Here is a 25,993-nt window from a genome sequence, read left to right on the forward strand (position 1 = left end):
AAATATTTAATCAACAATTTTATATTTATTACATGTTGAAATTTTACTATTTTAGGTATATTGTAGTAAACATTAAAACTGATTTTAAATGTTTCTTTTTACTTTCTTAATGTGGCCACTAAAATGTTTAAAATTTCATATGTGGCTCACATTGAACAGTCCTAGCCTAGATGGTTTTTTACTATCTGCTATTACTGACATTTTTAAAATCTTTTTGTTCTTATTGATGGTGTTGGCAACTCAATTTAGGTAGTAGATTTTCCTCCAAGGGTCTACGTCTATCATATTTATTGACTGATGTGTCCAAATATAATAATTCAATGTGTTATCAAGCTTAATAAAGCTCAGAATTAAAAGGCAGCGGGTAGTGGCGAAAGCACAGCAAATTGCCACTTTCCTGGAGGAGTTGTGTCATTAGTCACATTCCTTCAGAAACGTTCACAAAACAGAGGAAGGAGGACTTGGAGTTGGAGAGGTGGCAGAGTGAGCAACACAAGATAATGACAGCGTGGGACAGGATTTCTGTGTGAAACAGTGACAGCAAACCACGAAAATCTACTTCATTTCTCTACTTAGAAGGAGATGCTATTGTGTTGTGTAGAATTACCGTTTCTTGCATGTGAAAACAGAATTTTATTCTACAAATTGTTTTTGTACTGATGGGAGTGTTAATGACTTTAGGGTGCCTTTTTTTCTTTTTTATGCCACTGTTAGGGAGATACTGGTACGTTCACACATCATTAATAACGTTAAATTAGTTCACTGCAGAGAACCAGCAGAATAGTTGTTCTTTGTGCCATGTTATTCTCATTTCTTTTTGCAGCTTGTTGCACAGGGAAGAGGTTAATTACTAAAAATTCATGTTTAACAGGTGAAAATTTTAAGTTTTAGTTTGTAAACATTTTAGGACCCTAAACGTGATGTTTGTTATCTAATCTAACTGTTTTGCGAGGAGAAACTCTACCCCTACTGGTCTGAGAGAGAGTTGAGTCATATCCTGTGAATGTGAAGCAATGGTATTTAAACATCACGGGTTCTTCTGACTTTCATTCTAAGTCGCTGCAGTTCAGAGCAGCAAGTGCTCTCTGGGAGGAGGCTGTTACTGTTCCTTGGAGGTGGACGGCTTCCCTCACCCAGATTCAGTAAGGAAAACCTGAATATGTAGTTCTTTGGGGTGAAAGATGTTTTGCTTCTTTCTAATCAACTATGCTAGATAGCTGCAAGCTGAAAAGTACCTGTAGTTTGCCACTTATTTATAATAAGGTAAGTTCCATATTTTGGTTTACTCATTGTACTGTGGCAGCCTTGAATTAATGTAGCAGTTTTCATTTGTGATTATGCCTCAGAAAATGCCTTCTCACAGGGTGTTGAAGGTAGTGATTGAGATTCTAATGCAAGTAATTTTAAATTTACAGTATAATCCATTTGTGAGATACTTAATTTAATAGAGTGATTTTTTTATGATAGTTTTTCATGAAAAATATGTGCCTGATGTGGAAATATAGCAGTTTTATATATATATTTTTGGTTTTATTTTTAAGGATTAGGTAGTACTAGGATCTTATTTTTATTCTCTTTGCTACTGTATGATCTTGGTTAAAGGTAAAATATGCTTAAAATTCATATGATTATGCTTGAATTTTATTCTAAATAACCATAGCTCAACAACTGTATTTCTCTTTTGACATACAAAGTGGACTTACTAATTATTAGAAAGTTGAAAGTTGAAAAGTAGTGAAAGTCATACTTCACTGTTTGTTTAAGTGAAAGGCCACCATGGTTATGAACTGATTGATATGCTTGTTTTAAAAATGTGTATGAGTTTATCAGAAGACCAATTCCTCAGTGGCTGTTGGAGACACTCATATATAAGTTGTATGGAGAGAGAAATCTGTGGAGAGAGAAGTGAATGGGAGGTTTGTTTTTCAAATTCTTTATGCTTGCTGCCAAGTAGCTGGTATGAAAGACAGAATGCTGTCTTGGTATTTTATTGATTAAGGAAATAACATCAAATCAGAGGTAAAGGCGATGTGTGGTTTCACATAACTTTGGACACTTATGTTTAATTCCTTTGAATTCTTTTGAGGTAGAAAAGGTAATTTGATTTTGAGATCTCCAGCTGTAAATTTATTAATGAATTGAAGGGTGTTTGTATGTTTAATGACAGTTGGCTTTAGAATCATTTCTCTTTTTTTTAATTGACCCATTATTATTCTTGGAGATTGTTTCTTTCTATTCAAAATTATGCCCATTACTAAATTCCTAGATTCAAACTACAATGTGAAATTATTTTTCATTAGATGTATATTCATAACTCATGTTTTTGCAAAAGTAGAAAGGTTAATGAACTGAAGGAAAGCATGTAGTTTTCTTCTTCTTTGAAGGGTAAGTTAAAAGTAATTTAACTTCCAGATATATTTGAAGACAATGTTCCAAATTGGAAAAAAAATTAAGAAAATGACTTAGTACTCCGTGAGCCTTTGGGACGTTGCATAGTGAAAAGACATATTTTAAAAGATTAGAATGTCAGATGTTATAAATAGATATCCCAATGCTAGATATGTATCAAACTCCACATTTTTTTACCAGAGAGGAAGGAAGCAATTCTGGTTAGTAAAGTATTCTGCTTGAGAATTTTTTCTTATATGTGAATTATTAAATGTCCATAAAAAAAAATAGAATATATCTACATCAAGACAGAAACACATCTCATTGCGCTTTGCATTATTTCAGATCCTTAGCTATGAGTTATAATGGCCATATGCACTGTTGTTATGAATGACAACTCAGACTAAAAAAAGTGTTGTAAAGTCAACTTTTTATACTATGCTCTGTTTTGACTATGGATTTAATTATTTATGACATTGTATAGCCAGATACCTGATTTAGATTATTGAGACATCTTGTTTCTCTTCCTCCCTTTCTGTTTTCCCTATCTTTTGGCTGTTTCTGCTTCTTTGTACTTCTAGAAGAGGCGTGGTAAAGGAAGGAAGAGAGAAGGAAAGGGAGCAAATACAAATAGTGTAATATTGCTCTCACCTTTCATAATAGTTTTGATGAGGAAAGAAATCTGAATGAGCTTAGGTTTAATGGCAAAAATGAGTCTTTTGGATAATCTGAGCATCTCAGTTTTTCAGGAAATTCCTTGACCTCTGAGATGAAGAATATTTGGGAATTTGGTTGGGACAACCTTACCTACCTTACAGGGTTGTTGCAAAGATGAGATAATATCACATCTCTTGTTATATTTTATTAACCGTAAAGTGTTAGACATATTTTTAAGGAATTGTTTTTGTTTCTTCCTGAAGTAAAGGAGCTGACAAGACATTAGAGATACTGAGGATTCCACAACGAGTTCAGAATATTTTTTTAGTAATGAGGGTCTCTACTTTCTTCTCTTTGTAAACTATTACCTGTTAATTTCCAACTTACAGAAAAATATTTTGTGAAGATAAGCTCTAAAACGAAAAGCTCAATTTTACCTAAGTCCCAGTGCTGTTTTAAAATTTCTAATAACTCAAGGAAACTCATTCTCATTCAGAAGATATTTATCAAATGATAATTAATTTCATTTTCAACCTAAAATAAAGATAATTTCCTTCTTAATGTACTTAGAGACTACATTAGCAGAAGCTCATAGCATGACATTTTTTTAAAAAAATATTTTTCTTTTAACTAAGGCTTTGAAAGTTTAATGATGAGGAACTACAGAATAGGAAGAAATATTTAATATAGTAATTGTTATGACTCCTGAAAATGAAATCTTTCCCGATGGTGCTTTAGATCCTACTGTCTCTAGTGAGTTGTGCTGGATATCAAAAGCAGCACACTTACTGGGAAAAATAATAGTAGTGAAAACTCTCCTATCTACCTCTGAAAACCAGTTACGAGGATCAAATGAGAGTTTGGTCGAAAGTGCTTTTGAACTCCACAGAGCTTATAAACATCACTAACACAAAATAAGATATACAAAATGATATATATTAGGGAGAACTTAGATGTCATCTCAAAGCTCCTCATTTTATAAAGGGAAGTAAGGTCCAGAAAGGTTAAAAAAGATGGCTAGCCCCGCTGAGCTAGCATCTGAGCCAAGACCTAAGTCTGGGTCTTTCTGTCTGCCCACTTAGCTAAAAATTGATTAGAAGACTAGCTGTTCCTTGAGTCCTACTGTTAAGAGTTTTTAAAAAAATAAATAATATTTTTCAGATATTGATGAACATTCTTAAAGGAAGCTATATCCTTGGAGAATGTTTCATAGAAGACGTATTGTCTTTTCTACAGGTTTGTGAGCTGAAGAGTCTCTGTTGGATCTAGTTTAATGGAACATGGTTTTATGGAATGATTATCATCAAACTAGACTGCCTGATTTTTGTAATCTCTTAGCTATTGCCACAGTAGAAGCGTCCAAGCCCTTACTTTGGGGAATTAAGTTATAAAAGTAAACATGCATAATGGATAGGGGTAGATTTTGTAGCTTTTAAAATTGTAAGTAGTAGAGTAGATTGTTTTGATATGTTTGTTGAAAGTGATTAGTAAAAAGGGATTCTCCAAAAGCTTACACTTGAAAAGAGAGTAGGAAAATTTAAACAACCAATGAACTTCTAACCATTTCTTTTAGAATTGATCTGGATATTTTATATTTATGGAACATTACTCTTTTCAGGGAGATGAGATGGGAGCAAGATAACTTTTCATAATTATAGATGTTAACGAGATATATCCTATTATACTAATGAATGCAATAGATTTATAAAAATGTTTTTCTTTTAAACCTCTTAACACTAAGGTTAGAAAGCAGATTAATTAAAATATCCTTTTTGTTTGTGAGTCGATGGTATTAATAAGGGTTATTTCTTACTCCTAAGAATTTAAAACATGATCATTTCTTTTAATTAAAAATATCACTCTTATGAAAGGTATATGGTATTTTCATATCCTGTGCTCCAGCTTATATCTTCATTAAATAAGTAGAACTTTTCATCATGCTGTCTTATGAGCAAATCCTAGCCCTGCTTTATAATAAAGTTTATTTACTTCGATTCCAGTTACTATATGAATCTGCTATGTAACCACTAAGAGATAAAGGAAAACAGATGCAATAAATAGGTAAAGGTTTTTAAAAACTTTGCTAAATATAAATTCAATGGGGAAAGTGTATAGTCTAAGGGACAGAGCCCTGGGCTGTAGGAGTGTGGTGGGGAGAATCAATATCTTTGTAATTTTGACCCCTCCTGTGGTTTCGGTGGTGACAGTGAAGCTCTCGTTTTCTTCTGATTTTGTTTTCCTATCTCTAAAGTTGAGAAAGTACTTTAATGCCAGACTACAGTCCCACATCCCATAGGTTCTTGGTAAATATTGGGTAATAATCCTGTAAACATCAAGGTGGGTGAAGCACTTTGAACTCAGTTGAAGTGTCCATAGATGTGCCATTGTTATAGGTTTGTATTGAGCATCCCTTTGAGAGAAGCCCAAATAAGAAAGCTTTGAAGATGGTTTGTTGGGTTTTAATTTTGTCTAGCGATACTCAAATTAGTCACTTGGTCTCCCTTGAGTCATTTTACTAGCGGGATGGCATTAGTAATATTTATTCATGGCAATTTATAGCACACCCAAATATAACAAATCAAGTTCAAAATCTCTCTGTAAGTGTTTCTCTCCAAGATGAAAATCACAATAATAATTAATATTTCAGTCTGGCTATATAATAACTTTTTATGAACTATTTCTTAAAACCATCTTGAGATTTGAGAGCTATTATTATTATTCCTCTTTTATAACAGAAACTGAAATAATGAGAGATTAAGTGACTTATCCCGGATATGACACAAATGGCAGTAAATGACCAGACTTGAACCTAGTCAGTGAGGCTTCAGAGCCAAGGTTTTTAACTACGTTCTATGCTGCTGCTTGGTAGAATCCCATGATCCCAGTAATAAGAAATGACTGCTATGAAGTGCTACAGACAGAAAAAGAAATCTTTTTAATGCTACTATATTTAATCATTTTGATGACTTTAAAATTCTCATTTTTAGTGAAACCAAGGCTTTTATGAACTGGAAATAAGCTGAAGTTATTTGAGAATTCATGTAAGATGAGACTAATAATAATGCAAAATGTGTCTGGAATGAGCAGATATAACTAAATGTTCTCCTAGGTGATCATAATTTTTGGTGATGTGAAAATATTTTTTTTTTCTTCCTGAAACAACTTTCCATATGTATTTAGTCAACAGTCCCTGGAAAGCTTGTGAGAATGTTTGTATTTTGAGGGAAGAGTAATGTCATGACTTCCTTTCTCTGTACATGCTCTAAACATGTCCTGGTGACAATCATTATTTGGAGAAAGAGCAAATTGAAGAATAGTAGAAGGAGGTAAGTCCATTATGTGACTAGGTCCATTTTTGATCTGATTTCTCTATAGACCCCATGAATTATGCTTGAAATTCATGAGTAGTTTTTAAACCTTCATGTTTCCTCAGGCCTTGCAAACAAGAACTTGCTTCCCAATGTTATGTACCATAAGTGCTAGAGTCCCTAATACATAGTAGATCCTCAGTTTGGCTTCCTGGAAGTTGTCTGAATATGTGGGTGGGTGAGTGGGTGGGTGGATGGTTGGATGGATGGATGGATGGATGGTAGGGATGAATTAGGGCATATCCAGATCTGCTTTGAGTCATGGCTCATGTACCCGAGACTGTATTGGGACCAGCCTGTCACTCATTGAGCATGTGGGCACAAGGGAATGACATATGAGGTGTAAAAGAGTTTACTTCAATTTATCTTATACTCTATCATCTGAAGGTATTTAGTGTAGAGCTGACATAAATGTAAGTCATTTTTTTTGCCACGAGCCTTTCCCACTATTTCATATTAGAGTTTCTTTAACACACATAGGAACAATAATTGTTTTACTCCCCAGAGTCAAAAGCTACATGTATGCAGATATATACATATATAATTTATATACATTATATGCATGCAGAGAGACATTGGCTAATAAAATTAAAAGGTCAAAATAATTTGAATGCCTAAATTAATGGGAATTGTCAAAGTTTAACTATTTTAGAATTTACTGTGAAAAAAATGAAAATGCAGAAGAAACACTTGAGGCAGAGTATCAAAGGAAAGAAAGGTATTTCTAAAAATCATTTTAAAATGCTTGTATACAAAAAAATTGTTTTTCGATCTTTGAACAGAAACTTTTTTTTTCCACAAAATTTCACTAGAGAGTTCAAACTAAGGAGTCTGAGAACGAAAATGTATTTGACATAATCTGTCAATTGTGAGGATGGTTTCCAAAATGTCCTCATGACTAGTGACTAAAGGCTTAGATTAGGAAATGCTACAGATTTTGAGAGGGTATTAATGTGGTTATTGTTTCAACTTTTCCGGGTGTAAAGGGGGTGGATACAGAGAAAACTTTCCTGTAAGAACACTCAAACAGACACACAATATATCCAGCTTTAGACAATGGAAACAACTCTATTGGGAAAATTAAACATTTGGTCTTGACCCAAGCAATCATTAAAAACAAAACACAGGAAAAGAAAAAAAAAAGTTCCAATCAGCACAAAATTATTGGATGCATTTTATTTTCCCTGGTCCTAAATACAATGGCATATGTTCACTATTCGAGAATGTTTCATTCCTTGGTGTACAGGTTCCCTGCATTATTTGATTCCTGTGGCTGACTTTTATCAGCGATGATTTTTCTGTCTTAGAAATGGCATGATCCAAGTCAGCAATTGGTGGAAAGCATCTCCCTAACACCAGACCTGAATTCTACATCATATACTCTAGGCCTTGGCTTCAGCATCCCACAAAACGATTCATCCTCTAGCCCCTCTCACATTTCCTAAAGACAAAGAATTATTTTAAGATAGGATCCTTTTATATTTTTAATTTTTTTTTCATTTTCAAAACAGTGGTCACCATGAATCTTGAAATCAGTTCTGGAACAGTTACCTCTAAGTTTAGCCAAAGTGGTCGAAAACTTTTGCTAAGCCATACCTGGAACTTGAGAAATATTCATGCAATAGATCGATCGATAGATAGATAGATGATAGATAGATAGATAGATAGATAGATAGATAGATAAATAGTTAGAATTCCCCATAGCAAATGTACTCTAAATATGTAAATAGCTACAAAAAAATCATTAATACACCAGACATAAGAAGACTTTGTAGCTTTATTACTTGTTTTAAATAATTGATAGTTCACACATATATTGATATTCAAAAGTTTTTGAAAAGCACATTGCAATCCCAAAGATATCGAGATTACTACCAGAAAGCCACTGATATTGATGAGTATGACAACTTATACACTTTCAAGATAAGGTATTAAGGTGTTTATTGTTTCAAGTTTTCTAAGGGATGAAAAACAGAAAACATTTCTGCAAAAATACTTAATCAACACAACTAAATAGGCTCAAAATATATGGAAGTTTTAGACAATGGAAACAAATCTATTTGAAAAATAGTAGTGTTTTCGAATCCTACATGACCAGTACTTTACACCAAAGAGCAGAGTCCTCATTTGGGTGATTTTTATGTATCAGGCACTAATATATTGTTTTCAGAAATAAACTAAGGTCTGAAAACTGTATTTGCTGTAATAAAGTACTTTTTGTGTTACATCCTGACCTCTTCTTCACTGTGTCTATTATTTTCATATGTTTCCATGAAAGAGTATTATATTTTACTATTTTAGTCGAAGTTTTTTAAACAAAAATTAAGACATTAACTAATAACTAAATATTATTTTTATTTAAAAAGTGTAGTTCAGTAAGTTAAATTCATTTGAAGTATCGTACCAGCTGTAAAATTTCCATCATTTCTTTTTTTTTTCCTAAGGAGCATGTAATTTATATTCACAAAATTTTGGAATTAAAAGATTTCTTAAAGATCAATTAGTTCAACTCTCTCATTTTGCAAATGAAAAATATTCTGTCACAGGAAAATTAAATGACTTTTCCAAGGTTATATATACCTAGTTCCTGACAGAGCCCAGCCAGACATGAGGTTCCTAACATGCAACTCCACAATCTTTTTTACTATATCAGTCAGTGAGAGCATTATCTGAATTTAGTATTTTAATGGTGCACTGGATTTTCACTTCTTATTAAAATGTTAATCATGTACAGCATAAATCAAATTAAGTTTGGCCTAATTTTGTTTTGGCCACTAAACATTTTTTTAACCATATTTTTTGGAAGGGCATATTTTAACCACAGATTCTGCTTAGAAGCTTTTCCTAATACCTGAAGGTTTACCTTTGGTCTGTTCACCTGGCACTGAAGATGCACTTGTAATTACAGAGAGTTCACATTTTACCATTTATGCACATTTAAGACTAGTCATAATTTTCTACCCCCTCCAACTTGCCAAATTCTCAAAATAAATGTATACGTCAAATTGATAGAAAACTCCATAAATGCATATTATTGTATTAGTAATCAACATATACATCTATTTGAATCATTTAACAAAATAAATGGAAATCATTACTAAACAATGCTTTACTCTAATACCTATACTTTGTCATCAAAGTTGTAATGCACTGGAAGTTCTCAGCCCCTTTGCCTCTCTCGGTGTCTCCTTCAGGAGGTGGGTGGCCACACCCCAGCAATGGCACTCAAGGTGAAGGAGTCTGTATCTCTCCAGGTGGAAGCTCCCATTAGTACATGGCCCATTTGTAGACAGTGCCAGGTAATGTGGTCTGCCCCCTCCCCCCATTCTTTTTGAAATAAGAACCATCAAAGATTGTGTCTCATGTGGCTTCTTATTTGCAATTGCAGTGGGGGTTGAGAAAGGCAGATGTTTTCCAGAATACTCTTTGGAATATTAGTCCTATGAAAACAATATTCCATAATCAAATAACTTTGGGAAACGTGGCATATTGGATTCTCCTTTTGAATATTCACATCGAAGGCAAAAGGCAAACACTTTAAAGAGGGGTTTGTTTAATATTCTTTAACTCAGTAATTCCTGAGCAAACCCATTTTCAAAATATTACCCATTCACATCATGAAACACACTTGGGAAGCACAGGTTAAACATTCCCCTCGGTGACTGTCCCAGAAAGAGAGTGGGTTCAGATATGTGAATGTGCTGTTCCGGCCAGGTCTTTGTCCCTAGAAGCCTCTTATAATGTGAGCTCAATACTGAGTGTAAGGATAATTTTGACTTTGAGATTTTCATCTCATTTAACATTGTTAGAACCACCTAAGACCCTAGTTCTCTGAACTGGTTTGACCACAAAACAAAGGTAACTCAGTGCAGGTTTGATCACGAAACAAAGGAACCTCAGCCCTGAAGTGGAAGGTAGAGAAAATTTCACATAAATACTCCTTAAGCTGAATCTAGAAGGGTGTATCAGCATTCTCCGAGTGAATAAAAAAAAGCTCAAGAGCAGAGGAATGACATCATAACAGTTCAGGAGGCTGGTTGAAAAAATAACAGTATCTTTGGAATCTAAGGGGGAAAGAGGAGAATGGCTGATGAGGCAGGTTGGCCCAGGTCAGCTCATGAAAGTCTTTCACTGCTCTGCTAAGGAGCTTGGCCTTCACCTTAAAGGGCAGTGATTCTTCAACTGGATGTTGCATCGGATTCACTAGGAATCTTTTTCAGGCCCTATGCCCAGAGATTCTGATTCATTAGGTTAAGGTACAGCTCAAGAATGTACATTTTCAGAAAGGTACTCAGCTGATTCTAATGTACACTCGATAAGCTGAGAAAACTTGGGGCACCAAGAAAGGGTTTCAAGGAGGGGGATGTTGTAGTTGGAATTTTGAAGGCTTGGAGGAGGAAGGTTTGAGAGGAATGATCCCAAAGACGGGGACACCCATTTGGAGGCTCTTACACCTGCCTGAGTGAAAGGCAACTAAAGGCAATGATGTGGAAGTGGGAAGAGGCTGGGTGCCACAGGTGTAGTCCAAATCCAATCCATAATATTTGGTGGCTTACCAAACACAGGTGTGAGTGAGAAAGAGCATCTGGCTTTCTGGCTTGATGATGTTGATTAAACACTAAAAAGGATGCACCTAAGCTCCTGTTCATTCCTTGCTCTTCCCTTTCTGTCTACAATTTCAGTACCTTGTGGTGCATCTGATATGCTTCCACCTCATAGCTCTGTCATCTCCCACAACTTTGCAGGCTCAGCTTTGGTGCCACTGAGCACCTCCTTGTTGAAAAGAACCAGAGAAGTCCTGGTCTGTTGATGAAGCCGTCCTAGAACTAAGAGGGTACTTGAAGTATGGAAGTAATCATTTGGAAAGACATAGGTGAATGAAGGATACCGTGCACTGTGAATATAATCAGGGCTGTCATCAACCACTTCCCTACTCCATACTCAGGCTGAAAAGGTGGGATTGGGAAGTGGAGGAAAATAATCATAAAATGCTTGATGATAGGTGTCCCTAGTCCTCTCCCAACCAAGCCTCAGCAGCAGAGACTGAAGAGAAAACTAATCAAGTAAGGAAGCTGCTATTCTGCTGAACAGTCAAGGAGAAAAGCTTTGGCAAGTGTCATGATGTAGGCTTGACCCCTCCTCTGCCCAAGGCTAAAAGAGAATTAAGAGGACCCCTTAGGTGGAGCTTGATGTACTCCCTGAAAAGTAGGATGGCTCAGCTGTGCAGGGTAGCTGTGTTGGTGAAAGAGGGTTCTGGGAACTGAGATGTAACCATGGAGTAACGTAATAAGCTACATAACAAGGAGCAGAAAGGTTTGGTGGCACAGGCTTGAGAGTCTCTCATTACATCCCATGAAAACAGGTGATGAATGGAGTCCAGATTTGGAGCTAGAAGACCTGGGTTTAAATTTAGAGCCCACTGAATATTATATGATTTTGAGAACATTTTTTGATATCTCTAGACCTCAGTTTTCTTCTCCTAAAATGATCATAAAAATATCTTCTTTGTAAGTAGTTAGCATATGTTGGATGTGGAATACACTGTGGGCCCCTCATTCTTCCCGTATTTCCACCTGATCATGGTCCAAGCCTTTTCACGTTACTGTAATTCAAGCACAATAGTCTAGTGGTCTGTGGAGCAATCAATTCATGTGAGACAGTCTTGGGTGAAAATCGAAACAGTCTGTACTATGCAGGATAAATTTGGCAGTTGAGTAATTGATTAGAATCTTATTTACAAGCTCTTGTTTATATTTCCTCAGCCTTATGTAATTTGTTTTGTTCAGAGTTTATCAAACAAGGGTTAGCATAATAGGATTTAATATTCTGCAGAACTGAGAATGTTTCTTAATATTGGTTTTACTGGACCACAAGAACAACTAGTCAAACTAGTCTAGAGAGGGGAGGGGAGTGGGATCTATTGGTGCCACCGGAACCAAAGCCAAATATGCTTAGCATCAATAAACCAACTGACCCCAACCACAACACACACACACACACACACACACACACACACACACACACACACGAATTGTAATGAATAGTCTCATATTAGAGTCTTAGAAGTCCAATAGTTAAGAAACCTGTGTATCAGTTAAACTTACCCTAAAGGAAGACTTATTTTTCTCATGGACCTATTATAATTTTTCTAGCAGTTTTTTTTTTTTATATGGAAATGCTGGAAAAGAGCACAAATTGATGGACTTTAACATGTACATATTTCTACTCATTCTGTTTTCTTGGGAGCTCAGCAGAGAAGTAAAATATAAAACCACCTCTTGTAGGATTGCCAGATTTTAATAAAAGTCTCATCAATGTTAAACTCTATTGAAGATAGACTCATTTATGTGCTCATGGATGTCATTCTGATTTTTAGATACATTGGTCTGTGCAGTGGCCATGATCCCATAGAATGAAATTTTGAATCTCCATGGGCCTCTGTAACTCATATGCAATTCATTGGTTGCTTCAGTGCGTTCCTCTCCATGCACTCAAGGGTACAAACGTAGCTTTTGAAAGCCTTTGTGCCAGATACTTTGAGGACACATTTAGCAGATAAAATGAACACAATATATGCTAACGAAGAGCTTTAATCTTATGAATATCAAATTATAAGCTATACTGAGTGGCATTAGATAAAGTAGAAGTTGGTACAGAGTATAATAGGGGAAGTTAATTTAGATTATGGGCTCAGGGCAGTCTGCTCTAAGAAAGTGACTTTTAACTTGAGACTAGAGAGAGATGTGTAGAGTTAATGCGGGATTTCCCCTTTGTTGGAAAGTTTGTGAGGATTAGAGAAAATGTATGTAGAGCACTCAGCATAGTATCCAGGAGATTCAGATCCTAGTCTATGAATATGGAGCCAGGTAGTGCTTTAGAGACCGGCTGGTGGGCTGCAAGTGCTGCTTCAGCTCTGGAATTGGTCACGTGTAGGTAAGCCTCAGGTTAGCTGTGGACCCACCTGGCCCACAGCCTTTCTGGTTAGCCTTCAATGAATATGCTCTGTGTATGAATTTCTGCATATATCTGCTTTATTAAATATTTCTCTGCAGAGATAAGCAACCTTCCCCTCCTTTTCACCTTGTTCCAGTCTATTCAGCTTGCTTGGGTTCTCTGCCTCCTCTCTTTGGGAATAGGTTCATTTCCTGGAACCCCACCCCCACAGAACTTATCTTGAATCAAGACTTGCCATCTGTGTCCCCAATGGAGATGTCAGCCTGTTCCCCCTGTACCCCACAAACCGCCCTAACCAGGTCACATCCCTCTAGTGCAGTTCATAATTAAGAATGATCTTTATTTGCGCCTTACACTTTGTGGTTCCTACTTCTACTTTCACTCCTGGGGGTGTGGAACTAATGCCGCATGAATTCTGCTAGTCCTCTCTCCCCCAGCCAGCCTGCTTTTGATGACCCAGCCTTGAACATAGCCAAAGCTTCGTGGGTAACTGGTGAGGTCTCAGGATGTTGCTTCCTGGGCATGGCAGTACAGGTCACCTCCCAAGGCAGAGGAGATGGTAGCAGTGCTTATATTAAGATCAGACCATGCTGGGCTTCTCTGCGGAAAATGACACCATTATCTTGGGTGGGGTAGAAATGGACTGGGTTTGAATTAGTTGTCAGAGGATCCAACCAAGAGTAGTTATGAAGGAACCAGAATTATTGTGCATGCTTGGAGATTTGGAACTCCCTAAAGGTTTTCCCCAATCTATACTGTAGCATTGGAGTCCTGGCTAACAGATAACAAGGATACTAGAGGAGATGGAGCAGGCCTTACTGTCAAGAGTCATCAGATGACTGGGGGTGCTACCAGCAGCAGAAAGTAGGCTCACTTCTAGCAGTATTGCTCCAGCACCTGTTCCCCACCCAGGGCGAGAAGCAATGCTGGGATTCAGGGTATCAGAAGCAAAACAGCTTGTGACTACAGCCTAGTGGGCCTTTCTTGGATCTTATGTCAGTATGTCGGTAAGAGAATTGAGGTGCCAGTCAGAGAATGCGTTGGCATGGGTGCGAAAACAACAAACCCCACCACAGAGAACAGGAAGGCAGTTTTCTTCTCTTTGTGGTTTCTGAAGTTTGTGGTTTTAAGGGCGCTGGGACCACTGACAGGAAGGGACAGTCTTGTTTTTCTGTCTGAAGTTCCCGTAGTGCAGAAGAGCTAAAGGACAAGGAGCATCGAGAAGAGCATGCTTTAGGAGAGAGTGCCTCTGCTGTCCTTGTACGTGCTTCCTATGTTCAGACACATACATAGACAAGCATAGCAGATTCTGCCCTTGTGGAGAAGTCACCTGGCCTATATCTTCAAAATGTAGCATATTTCTCTATACGTTAACCTGTTTTTTAAAAAAAGAAAGCCAATGCTTTCAAAGGCCGGGTCGACCAAGGGAAGGTCTTTGTTAGCTTTTCCTTTATTGTTGAATATAACTAGCTTGGCTTCTGTCATGGAAGACCCCACAGAGCCAGTGAAAACTGTCATTTGCAAAGTTAGGCGTGTATAAAAATGCATATGGTATGCAGACTGTAAAATAATTTTATGGTCAATTTCTGTAGTACCTGTTACCATTCACTGACCTACCGATAATATGACACAGCTTTCGCTATGGCATTAATACTATTACATCGCTCCTTTCTGAGCAATCATAGTGGGCGATGAGGAAAATAATAGACATTTGAGAGAAAATCGGTGACTACCAAAGACAAGCACATTTCTTTGGCTGTCAGAATTAGCTATGGAAATTAAGATTGAGAACATCTGTTTTAATTACGTATGTAGCACAGACTGTTCTGTTGTTTCAGTTTCTCTAAGGAAAAAAAAAAAGAAAATAAAAGTTACCTGCTGATCTCTCACAGTCTTCTAAGTCTAATTTACGTTTAGCTATTCAATGCTACTATTGATATTAAATCATGTTCTGGTGTGCAGATGTGTAAAATTTTTACAACTCTTTTTGCAGACCCTGTATTGTAAGACTGGAGAGGAGAGACTAAATACAAGTAAACATAAATATCTAAATAGAAATGCCTGCCAAAGTGTTTTAGCTTGGTGTTTAACTAGGCATACATAGAAGCTTTATTTTTTGACCTAGTTGTGAAAACTGTAGTAATGCAAACTGACACCAAGAAAACTGCTGGGAAAAGCAAAGGAAATGGAAGTGAACTAAATAGAAAACAGATCCCGGGCCATCAGGCAGCTGACGAGTTGAAATATTTACCATTTACCAAGTGTCCATAGAGTGCTACACACTGTAGAAAATTAACCCATAAAGCTGCAAGGGCCTGTGCGACTGCCATCTGCCGCTGAGGCTGTTAACATGCTAGACTAGACCCTCTTGTGTTTTGTTATGTTTTGTTTTCATTTCCTTTTTAAAAATAATTATGGCCAAATCTTACATTTATTATTCTGGGAAAGTAAATCAATTAAAAATTTTTTCGTCTTGTATCACTATATTCTCTCACTTGCTCTCTTTTTGCTGTGAATTAAATCCATGGTTCTTTTTGGAAATTTCTTAGGGGGAACCTGCCCAAGACCTTATCTCTGTCTTTGAGAAACTTACAGTCAAAAGTGGCTCAGTTAATTTTCTAGTCTTGGTGCATATGTAATTCATTTCAATTTGATTTGAATGAAGCAATAAAAAATTTAATAGAATAATTGCTTCTTTTCCCTATCAAAAAAGAAATTATTGAAAGATTAAATTAATTCGATGATTAATGATTAATTTTTAAATTGAGGTTAAGAAATTGTTTAAAGTTCATTCTCACAAAACACGTGTTTAAAATATTTGAAAATACATGTAAATATACTTTATAGGTTAATAGTAAATGTACCTTTGTTCATTTTTTTATAACCATTTTTCAGCAAGTTACCAATTTTAATATATTATTTATAAATCTTTTTGAATTTTTATAGAGACAATAGATACAATCAATATATAAATTAGAAAGTTTATGAATAATATCAATTTTATTTATTGTCTAAATCATGTATTTTATATTTCATTCTGGTCAGAGCCTCTAGAAAAATGTTGAATTGATGATAGTGGGCATCCTTTTTCTTGATCTCATAGGGAAAGATTTAATATTTTACTATAAAGTACAATGATATTTCTTAATTACTTTTATCGTATAAGAGAGTTCTCTTCTATCACTGGCTTGCGATAATGAAAAAAAAATGAATAGATATTAAAATTTTCAAATGTTTTCCTATATCTTTCAAGATGGATTTCCGAATTGAGTATTAGTGTCAGCCTATTATTAGTGTCATTTTTAATTGATTGTGTTTGTCAGTTGCAGCTCTTCTTACATAAAATGACATCATTTTTACTTCACAATCAACTCCGTAGTGGGTTATTGGTTGACTCTATAGTATGTAGAGTGTATGCATGAATAAATGGTTTATGGGATCCTATAATTTTCTAATAATTAGACCTTAAGACAAGTGTTTGAATATGAGCTATACATCCCTTTAGACGCTAAGACAGATTTGTATATGATTTGATCTGCCCTGATATTTCTATCACAGTCTTCCTAGCACCTCCATCTTTGTGTGTCCTATTAGAAAATGGGAATAGGTAGGGTAGGTTAGCCGTGGAGTTATTTGCCACATAATTAGGCTGAGATAACAACTTTTTGTGGGTCATACTTTAGAGGATTGTAGGGGTAAACATTTTATGATTAAAAAATAAAGTGATCATGAGTGACTACTCTGCATCGAAATTCTTTTTTATCTTCTCCTAAAAAGTACAGATCAAATAAGTGTTTCTTGTGTCCTATCTCCAAAAGTAAGGTTTCTCTGGAATTAATTTCTGTGCTAATGTATAACCTTTTGATTTAGACAAGGTAAGAATCCTGCAGCTTAGTTAAACTTTCTTTAAAAGAATGAAGGGCTGCATCAGTACCACTGATGAATTTACTGTAATAGAAACAAATTTCACAGGATACAGAGAGAGAGTACAATGAAGTGGAAACAGAAACAGAAATGAAAGTTGAAAGATCTCTGAGCTCTGCTGTTTGAGGATGGGCAGGTCAGCTTTTTCAGTGCAGTTATATTCTGTGGGATCATCCATACACACATCTTTCTTCATCTGTAGGAGAGCTCATTTCTCTATGGATGTTAGGGAAACTTGTTTTGAAAATTGAGCAAGAAATAATAACATTGTCCTGACAATCACCATCATTTGCAGTGCATATTGGAATTATTTCTGTATGTCTACTTGAATGTAGGTGGATTTTTCTTTTAACATTGTAATAAATAACATTACACTTTTTTCTAAGAATTAACCATAAAAAATTTATATATAAAATTATTTAGAAGAGCATAAACAGAATAAGAGAAAAGAGCTGAAGCCTCAGCTACTTTATTAGAATATGAATAGCGAACTTAAGGCTATAAAATTTCTGTGTTAAAAATGATTTCAATCTGAACACTGATTTATCTTGGGGAGCCTTTTTTTTTGGTAATGTAATTAAAACAATCTCAGTTGATAGAAATAAAGTTGTTCTTTTATTATAAACAAGCCTCTAGTCATTGGAATAAGTCCTATGCAGTGGAGATGGAGAATAAATGTTGTTATTCAGAGGATGTTTATCTCTGTTCTTAGTTTCTCATTCGTCTTCCATTTTGACATTTTGCTGCTCATCAGTGTCCTACCAGAGGTTGAAAATAAAGAAAACACTATAAAATAGATAGAGCTCACAGAGCTCCACTTGTCACTGCAATGACTGTTCTCAAAAAAAATTGGTAGTGTGGAGGGAAGACTTTAAGAGACACCTAAAAATATATACCAAGATGAAGTTTGGGAGTATTTATAATTTGGGACTATTTCTATCACAAATTATCAAGAGGTTTGATAATTCAGAGTTATCCTCTGAGAGACAATCTCAATTTCTATATAAATAAGTATTTTTAAAAATTTAATTATTTACTTAGTTTCAAGTACACAGTACATTGGTTAGATATTTACATAGTTTATGAAATGATCCTCCTAATTGCTCCTTCTCCCCTATGACTCTCCACCTAGCCAATATATTAACGCTAACTGCATTCCCTATACTGTGTTCTCCATCCCCATGACCATCTATCAACTACTAATTTGTACTTTTTTAACCCTTCTCCCGTTTCTCCCAGCCCCCAACCCCCTTCTGTCCGTCACCAGATTGTCCTCTATAATTGTAAGTCTGGTTTTGATTCATTTTTGTTCCTTAGATTCCACATATAAGTGAAATCATATATTTATCTTTCTCTGACTTATTTCACTCACCATAATGACCTCTAGGTCATTGCAAATGGTAGGATTTCATTTTCTTAATGGCTGAGTAATATTCCATTGTATATATGAACCACAATTTTATCCAATCATCTGTTGATGGGCATTTAGGTTGCTTCTATATTTTGGCTATTGTAAATTGTGCTGCCGTGAATATTGGGGTGCATAGATCTTTATGAATTATTGTTTTGGTTTTCTTTGGATAAATACCCAGAAGTGTAATCGCTGGTTCAAAAGGTAGATCCATTTTTAATTTTTTGAGAAACCTCTAGACTGTTTTCTATAGCAGCTGTACCAATTAGCAATTCCACCAATAATGTATGAGGGTTCGCTTTTCCCCACATCCTCACCAACACTTGGTTAATTTATTGATGATAGCCATTCTGACAGATGTCAGGTGATTTCTCATTGTGGTTTTAATTTGCATTTCTCTGATGATTAATGACTTTGAGCATCTTTTCATATGTCTATTGGCCATCTGTATTTCCTCTTTGGAGAAATATCTGTTATTACCATGAAGCAAGATACAAACATAGACCCCAATGCTAGAGTTGGAATCCCAGGTGAGGCCAATGTGTCATGAACAATGTAGACGTACACTAACCAGAGAAACTTAGAGAGTGAAAGACCAATTTCTGCCCAGCCCACTCACTGTTAAGGAATAAATAGCTTCAATGCCAAGAAAAAATTATACCTACATTATGACTTAGTCCTTGATAAATTACTTAAATAGGAAAATTATTATATCCATTTTTCATATTTTAAAGTGTCATTTTGATAACACACATTTTACCTAGATTATATACATGAAAATATTAGGTAAGAAACCCATGAGTTATAACTACAAAATCACTGATAGCTTAACTACCATAATCTTATTTTCCCTACTACATTTTTCTTAAACATGTTTCTACCCACACTTTTTTCTTTAAAAAGTTTTATTTTAACAAGATATGCCTCAATGAAAGAATTTTTAAACAATCATTAATGAGTATAAGCATTCATCAAGTGAATGTATTAATAATCCACTTTAGCTAATAATTTCCTCTAGCTAGAACATAAATATGTGGAAAATGAAGCCAACAAAGAAATCATTACATTTACAACTTCATATAATATTCCAAGTCATGGATTATCTACTTCTACTCTTTTGTTAGGTAACATTGACTTTTATATTTTTAATCAATGACAAATATATACTATGCCTTACATATTATTCATTATATACAAATGTTCACATAGACATTTATCGTCATTTTTATCTTACATAATTTATATTGCAATGAAAGTTGATATGTACCATGCTAAACTTAATTCAAGTCAAAATATTAATTTTTATTAAGACAGTCATAATAGCTATTGCTTATTCATTGCCTATAAGCCAGGCATCATCCTAGTTTTCTTTTTGTACATTGCTTCTAATTATCTCTCAAACCTTGCCTAATGGATGTTATTGATCCTGTTTAACAACTGAGGAAACTGAGGCCTAGTGATTTTAAGTAACTTACCCAAAGTAATACAACTAGTATGAGGTAGATTTAAGATTAAACCTACATCTGTCAAACTCCAAAGCCAGTGCCTTTTCTATCACACCACATTGCTTCTTAAGATTCCACAAAAAGGCTTGAAGATTAATACTGCCTCTAAGATGTACTTTTAGTCAAATTATCTAGGTTTAAGTGCTAATTTACTGGTTATGTAAACTTGGGCACGTTGCCTAAGCTCTTCTTGTCTCAGTCTCTTTTTATAAAGATTAAATCAATCAGTATTTGTAAAATACTTAGAAAATTCATGGCACATAGTAAATATGCAGTAAATGCTGATTATTAATAGTACTATCAGCTATTTCCCTTGATCTTCAATACTTCCAGAGTTGTCAAAAACTTTTATGCATTTGAATGTGCAAACGAATCAATAAATGCCTGTATATATGTTATGAAAAATAAGTACTGAAAATAATCTTGATTAGTCCAGAAGAAGAACTACAAAAAAGGCAGAATCCAGTCAATACGAATATCTACAGCATAGGAAAGAGCCCATTGGAAAACTTAATTTTTCAAGCCAACACAAAAGGATCCCATTGAACACCTATGGGTTGCTTTATCAGTATTGAACAGCCTATGAAAATGTACCAAAAGAAATAAATATCATAGGTCCAGAGTATGTATCAAATAGATGGTAATAAAAATACACTGTAGATTTATGTTTTTCCCTTCTATCTGCCAGCTCTCTGAGGGTCTTTGTCTCTTCTTATTTGTTCCCATTAATACCCAATAATTGTCTTCCATACAGTGGGCATTTGACAGTTGACGCCTTAAAGGGTAGAGGGGCTTCTGCTGTGATAAAGCATATCACACCAAAAGTTAGTTTGAGCCAAATTGTTCTGTAAGTGGGGAGGAGTAAACACTGGAGGGTTCCATTGTGGGTACAAGATTATTGATCACATTTGTCAAACGGGTTATACCTGGTCCTCATATCTAAGTTAAGAATTGGAGAGAGTATTGTTTTGTTCACTTTTATGTCTCCCACGGGATCTAATTCTGTCTCTTCTACACAGAACAATTGTTGCTCACTTGAAGCATGATTTATTCTTCAATAAATTCTCAAGAAGAGTCTTTCTGATTACTGTTCTCTCTTTTAAAATGCTTTTATTTAGTTTTATAGTTATGATGAATTGAATTTGGTCTCTAGAGACGTGGAAACCCATCCTGAATTCACTAAAACTAACTGGGTAACCTTGGACAGGTGCCTGGAACTGTGGGAGCTTTACTCTTCTCATCTACTCTATTCTATCATGTCTTGTTCTTTGAAAATATTAGAGCAGAATAAGATCGGTTTAAACTCTAAATATTCAAAATGTCTAAAAGCAAAACAAAATAAAAACCCAGTATTTTCTGAACTCATAGACTAGAAGAAAGATCAAAACCAACCTGGGCTGATTCAGCAGGTCATTGTGGAGCCTGACCACATGATTCTTATGACAGGGCAAGTTTGGAACATTTAATCATGGATATAGAAGACAATTGATTTTTGTCAGCTTGCTAATATCTTTTTTAATTTTAAGTTCAATCTTATTATTACATAATACATTCCTTCTATCTTCCTTTCAAGGTTCTGCATTTCACGTTCAAACAATTTGTGAATGGTTGACTGGCTCCCAGACTTCTCCTGTCTTTTGAATTGTGGAGGCCACACTTGGGCACAATATCAGTCAGAAGGGTTTGTGTTGTGATTTGTGAATCAAAGTCCATCACTGTCTGCTTGGCACATTGTAGGTATTCAATAAATGTTGCTTTTCTTTTAGTGTTTCCTTAGTTTCTCCTCTCTTCTTCTTTCCAACACAAAGAACAGAGGTTAGAGTCTTGCTTCTCAAAGTGTGGTCTGTAAATGTACTGGGAGCCCAGGCCTCTTTCCAGACCACAGAATCCTAGTCTGCATTTTGGCGAAGATTCCAGGTACTTTCTCTGCACATTAAGGTTGGAGAAGTGGAAATTAGAGCCTATGGATGGCAGAGCTCACACTCTTCACTGCTACCCACCCCCCCAAAACCGCGAAGCTCATGACCTGTGTTTAGTCATAGTTTTATATTCATATGTGAATAGCACGTTCATAGGCACAATTATACCTTGAATTGATGTCTACTTGGAGTGCGTGATTTTACAGGGTCTGTGCTGCTTCTCATTCTTACTTAAAGTGGGAGGATATTTGCTTATTTAAGCCCATAAAAATAGCTAATGCTTCATATGTCCTTGTAAATATCTGAAAAGAATTCTGTCACTTCAAATTTTGGTTTGTGTTTCTCCAAAGCATTGTTTTTATTTTTTTGATTTACACGTAAGAGTATGGAACATTAACAAATATATTGTTTTGTTTCTAAAATAGATCTATTATTTTTTAAAAAAGAGAATTAGTTTAGTATTGTATTTCTTTGTCACATTTTACTTGCTGGGGTAACTTTCTGAGGTAAAGAAAACTGTCAAATGCTTTTCCCTGTAGAGATTAAATTGTTTCTTTTAATTTAACTGTTGCATAGTCAGAATTAAGTGAAAACCCCAGGATTTTCTTTTAGTACTAAAATTTGGGTTCAATTGTCAACTACCTATTTAATAAAATTTTGTGTTTAGAAACCACATTAGAACTCCTATAGTCCAGGATCATATGTTTACCCTGAGGCCCCTATGCAAACATGTTGAATAATGCTTCCTTTGTTCATTACTCATTTAATTCCTGAACACCACCACCCACCAGGGACACAGCCCTTCAGCCTAGGGCCCCTTTACTCCCCTCGCTGCAACTAGAAACAGAGGGCTCGCCAAAGGCTTTAGGAATGTAGCATTGGATCTTAAAATTGTAGCTATTAGATTGGGAACTGGAAACCAAGAATCTATTTGTAAACATGTAGAAAAGGAGTGTTGGGAGAATGTTTGACATTTTAGCTAACTACCAAGACATGTAAAAGCATTTCCAATCTGAAATTCTAATATACATAAAAATCTCACTGGGCCAGTCCCTGGGTGCCATCCCCAATAGACTGAATGATTCAGTGCCTCGGTGGTGGAACTCAAGACACTGCCATGGTAACATACTGATGAAGGTGTGTGGACCGCATTTTGAGAAGTACCTGTGAAAATCTAGCTCAATATTAAGGTTTACCTAGAAATGGAAAATCTTAGTTCAAAACTTTATAGGACTAACAGAAAATAACCTACTTACTTTCTGGAAATTTCAAACAAAACTTATTCAGTATTATGCACAAATGCATTGATCTTAGCTTACTTTCTTGCAATTTGTTTCTTTATCTTTTAATTTGTACTCTTTTGATAATGTGTAGAGACAATATTTCTCAAATATATATTTTATCATATTTCTCTTTAAAACCATTTGGTCGAGGATAGGAGATGGCTGAGACCAAGAGCTCATAGATCAACCCTTATAGACAGAAGGCTGAAGATGTCACATTTCTCGTAACCTAAGGAGAAAGTCCTGGTGATCAAAGGAATGCTGTCAGGGAGGTCCCAAGCTAAGCAGTGGGAAGTCATCTTGGCAATAGATAGAATCGCTGTCACAGGATTGGGTGACCACTTGTGATTCATTATGGGTATTTAGATTTATGAGCTTGTCTGTCATTCCTTAATGACCGGAGAGTCTACAGGATCCCAATCTTTGAGGATCTGGAGTACAAGTAGGTGCAGAGCCTTAGGCCTGGGACGGATTTGGATAAGACTGGGAAACAAGACGTGCTGTAGCCAAAGCAATTAGCCCAAGTCCAATTGCTATAACTGGAGTGAAAAAGAGAGAGAGAGATGGAGAGAGGGAAAGAGAAAGAAAGAAAAGAAAGAAAAAAGAAGAGAGAGAGACAGTGAGAGATAAAGACAGAGAGAGAGAAGAAAAAAAAGGAAGACAATAGAATGCTGATTTGGTGCACATATTACTTTCCTAGGGCAGTGCTAACATAGTACAAACTGAGTGGTTTAAAAAACATAAATTTATTGTCTCAGAGTTTGGCGGCTAGAAGTCCGAGATCAAGGTTTCAGCAGAACTATGCTCCTTCTAAGAAACTAGGGAAGGATCTGTTGAGGCTTCTCTCCTAGGTTCTGGTAGTTCCTTTGCTTTTTGGCAGTATAACTCCAATCTTCTCATGGCCTTCTCCGTGTGTATGTGTCTCTATGTCCAGATTCCCTTTTTTCATAAGTACACCAGTCATATAGGATTAGGGATCCACCCAACTCCAGGTGATACAATTGGCTGACAAAATATAGGAATCCCAATTAAATTAGAATTTCAGATAAATAACAAATATTCATTTTAGCATAAATATTTCCCAAATATAGCACAGGACATGCTTATACTAGACTTATTATTTATCTGAAATTCCAATTTAGCTGGTCATCCTCTATTGTTTTTTCTAACTCTGCACCCGCCTCAATAGCATATTGCTTCTGTCTTCTTGAGCTATTAAAGGAGAATTTAACCCTAGTGCTATGGAACACATCTCCCAGATGTTTCTTTGGTGGCATAAGGTGACTCCCTAACAGTTCTTGAGGGGTAGAGAGGCTCAGTCAGGACCCTGCCTCTGTTCCATCTCCTTGAGGGCCTAAGAGTTAACAGTGAAGATGTTTTCAAAATGTTTATTTTGAGCTCGAATGTTCATTTTTATACTGTATTTCATTGGATTTTTATCCATGTGGCTTAAGAGAAGATAGGGTGATAAGGGAGCTTTTTTAACCTTCATGGTTAAGCTACTTTGTCCATTTCTGGGTAGGATAGGTAAAGGGAGGTTTGTTTTTTGTGTGTGTTCTTTTGTTCTATCAGGTGGCAACACAATGTTGTTTTATAAATTTGAAAATAACATATTCGTACATAATAAAGGACATCATCGTTAGATTACTATCAATTGTTGAAAACCAGATAGCGTGTTGATAAGTGAAGTAATAATTTTTTTCTACCAGGGAAGCTATTTAAATATTGAATAGACAGCCACTTTCCTGGGAGTTTAGTTCTTTCATAACTACTATTCTGCATTTTAGCCTTTTTAGTTTCTGTATCTCTGGATGAAATTTTATCCTTTCTTTTCCTTATTTGGTATTATTTCATTTTTAAAAACTATTTCAGAATAATTTTTAGACTTTATGATAGTCCAAATTTTGATTTTTTTCTTCTAGGTCTCTGCTTCAACAAACTTTGCTTTTATTAGTGGGCAGTAATTCAAACCTCCTCAAAAGAGTTTCGGCACCCAACTTGGGTTGTTTTCCTTGAATGAGAGTGTTGTTCTCAAGGAGCCAAATGTTATGAAACTTAATGGGAAATGCTATACCCAGAAGTGCCTTGCTGGCATTTTTTGTTTGTTTGTTTTGCCAAGAAATGAGATAATGTTTAGATTCGACATTGTGAGCTCCTCACACTTGAGTTTGGTGAGAAAAGTAAGACTCTGAGGATTCAGATGCATCATCCTTTAATTAAAGATGATGCTGTTAAAGAAATTAGAGATGAGAACACAACAGCTAATGTCAAAACTTGGGAAGCTTTGCCTATAATGCCTTTTAGAGTTCAGTTGGCCCCGGCACACAGATTTTCCATTAGTGCAACTTCCTGACTATACATATCCCTTTTCCAATTAATACTAGGATGAAGTTCTTTGGAAGTACACTCAAGCAACCGTGTATCAAGAGCTCTTATGTTGCTTTAAAATTTGACTTCCTCTTTCTTCTCTTGAAAGAGGAAGATGGTAGCTTTGATCCTTTGCCACTCTCATCCTTTCTTCAAATCTGCCCTTTACTGATAATGAATCAAATTGCAGAACTCTATTAGTGACTGTAACTTGTTA

The 25,993-nt window shown here is 35.6% G+C and overlaps 1 protein-coding gene across 6 annotated transcripts in view; it reads left to right on the top strand.

The window, feature by feature from the left end:
* MCTP1 (multiple C2 and transmembrane domain containing 1) overlaps nt 1-25,993 on the top strand; it is a 432,111-nt gene that overhangs the window by 128,543 nt on the left and 277,575 nt on the right. Inside the window, exon 1 of one of the 6 annotated variants that reach the window (XM_016133034.2) lies at nt 1,034-1,263. The exons of the other annotated variants lie outside the window; for them this stretch is intronic. Within the exon in view, the coding sequence (XP_015988520.2) occupies nt 1,207-1,263 (57 nt within the window). The 5' untranslated portion in view covers nt 1,034-1,206. Of the gene's footprint in view, nt 1-1,033; nt 1,264-25,993 lie in introns of those variants that run through there. 6 annotated transcript variants of the gene reach the window in all.

Source organism: Rousettus aegyptiacus, unplaced genomic scaffold (assembly GCF_014176215.1).
Source record: "Rousettus aegyptiacus isolate mRouAeg1 unplaced genomic scaffold, mRouAeg1.p scaffold_m13_p_8, whole genome shotgun sequence".
Classification (NCBI taxonomy): domain Eukaryota; kingdom Metazoa; phylum Chordata; class Mammalia; order Chiroptera; family Pteropodidae; genus Rousettus; species Rousettus aegyptiacus.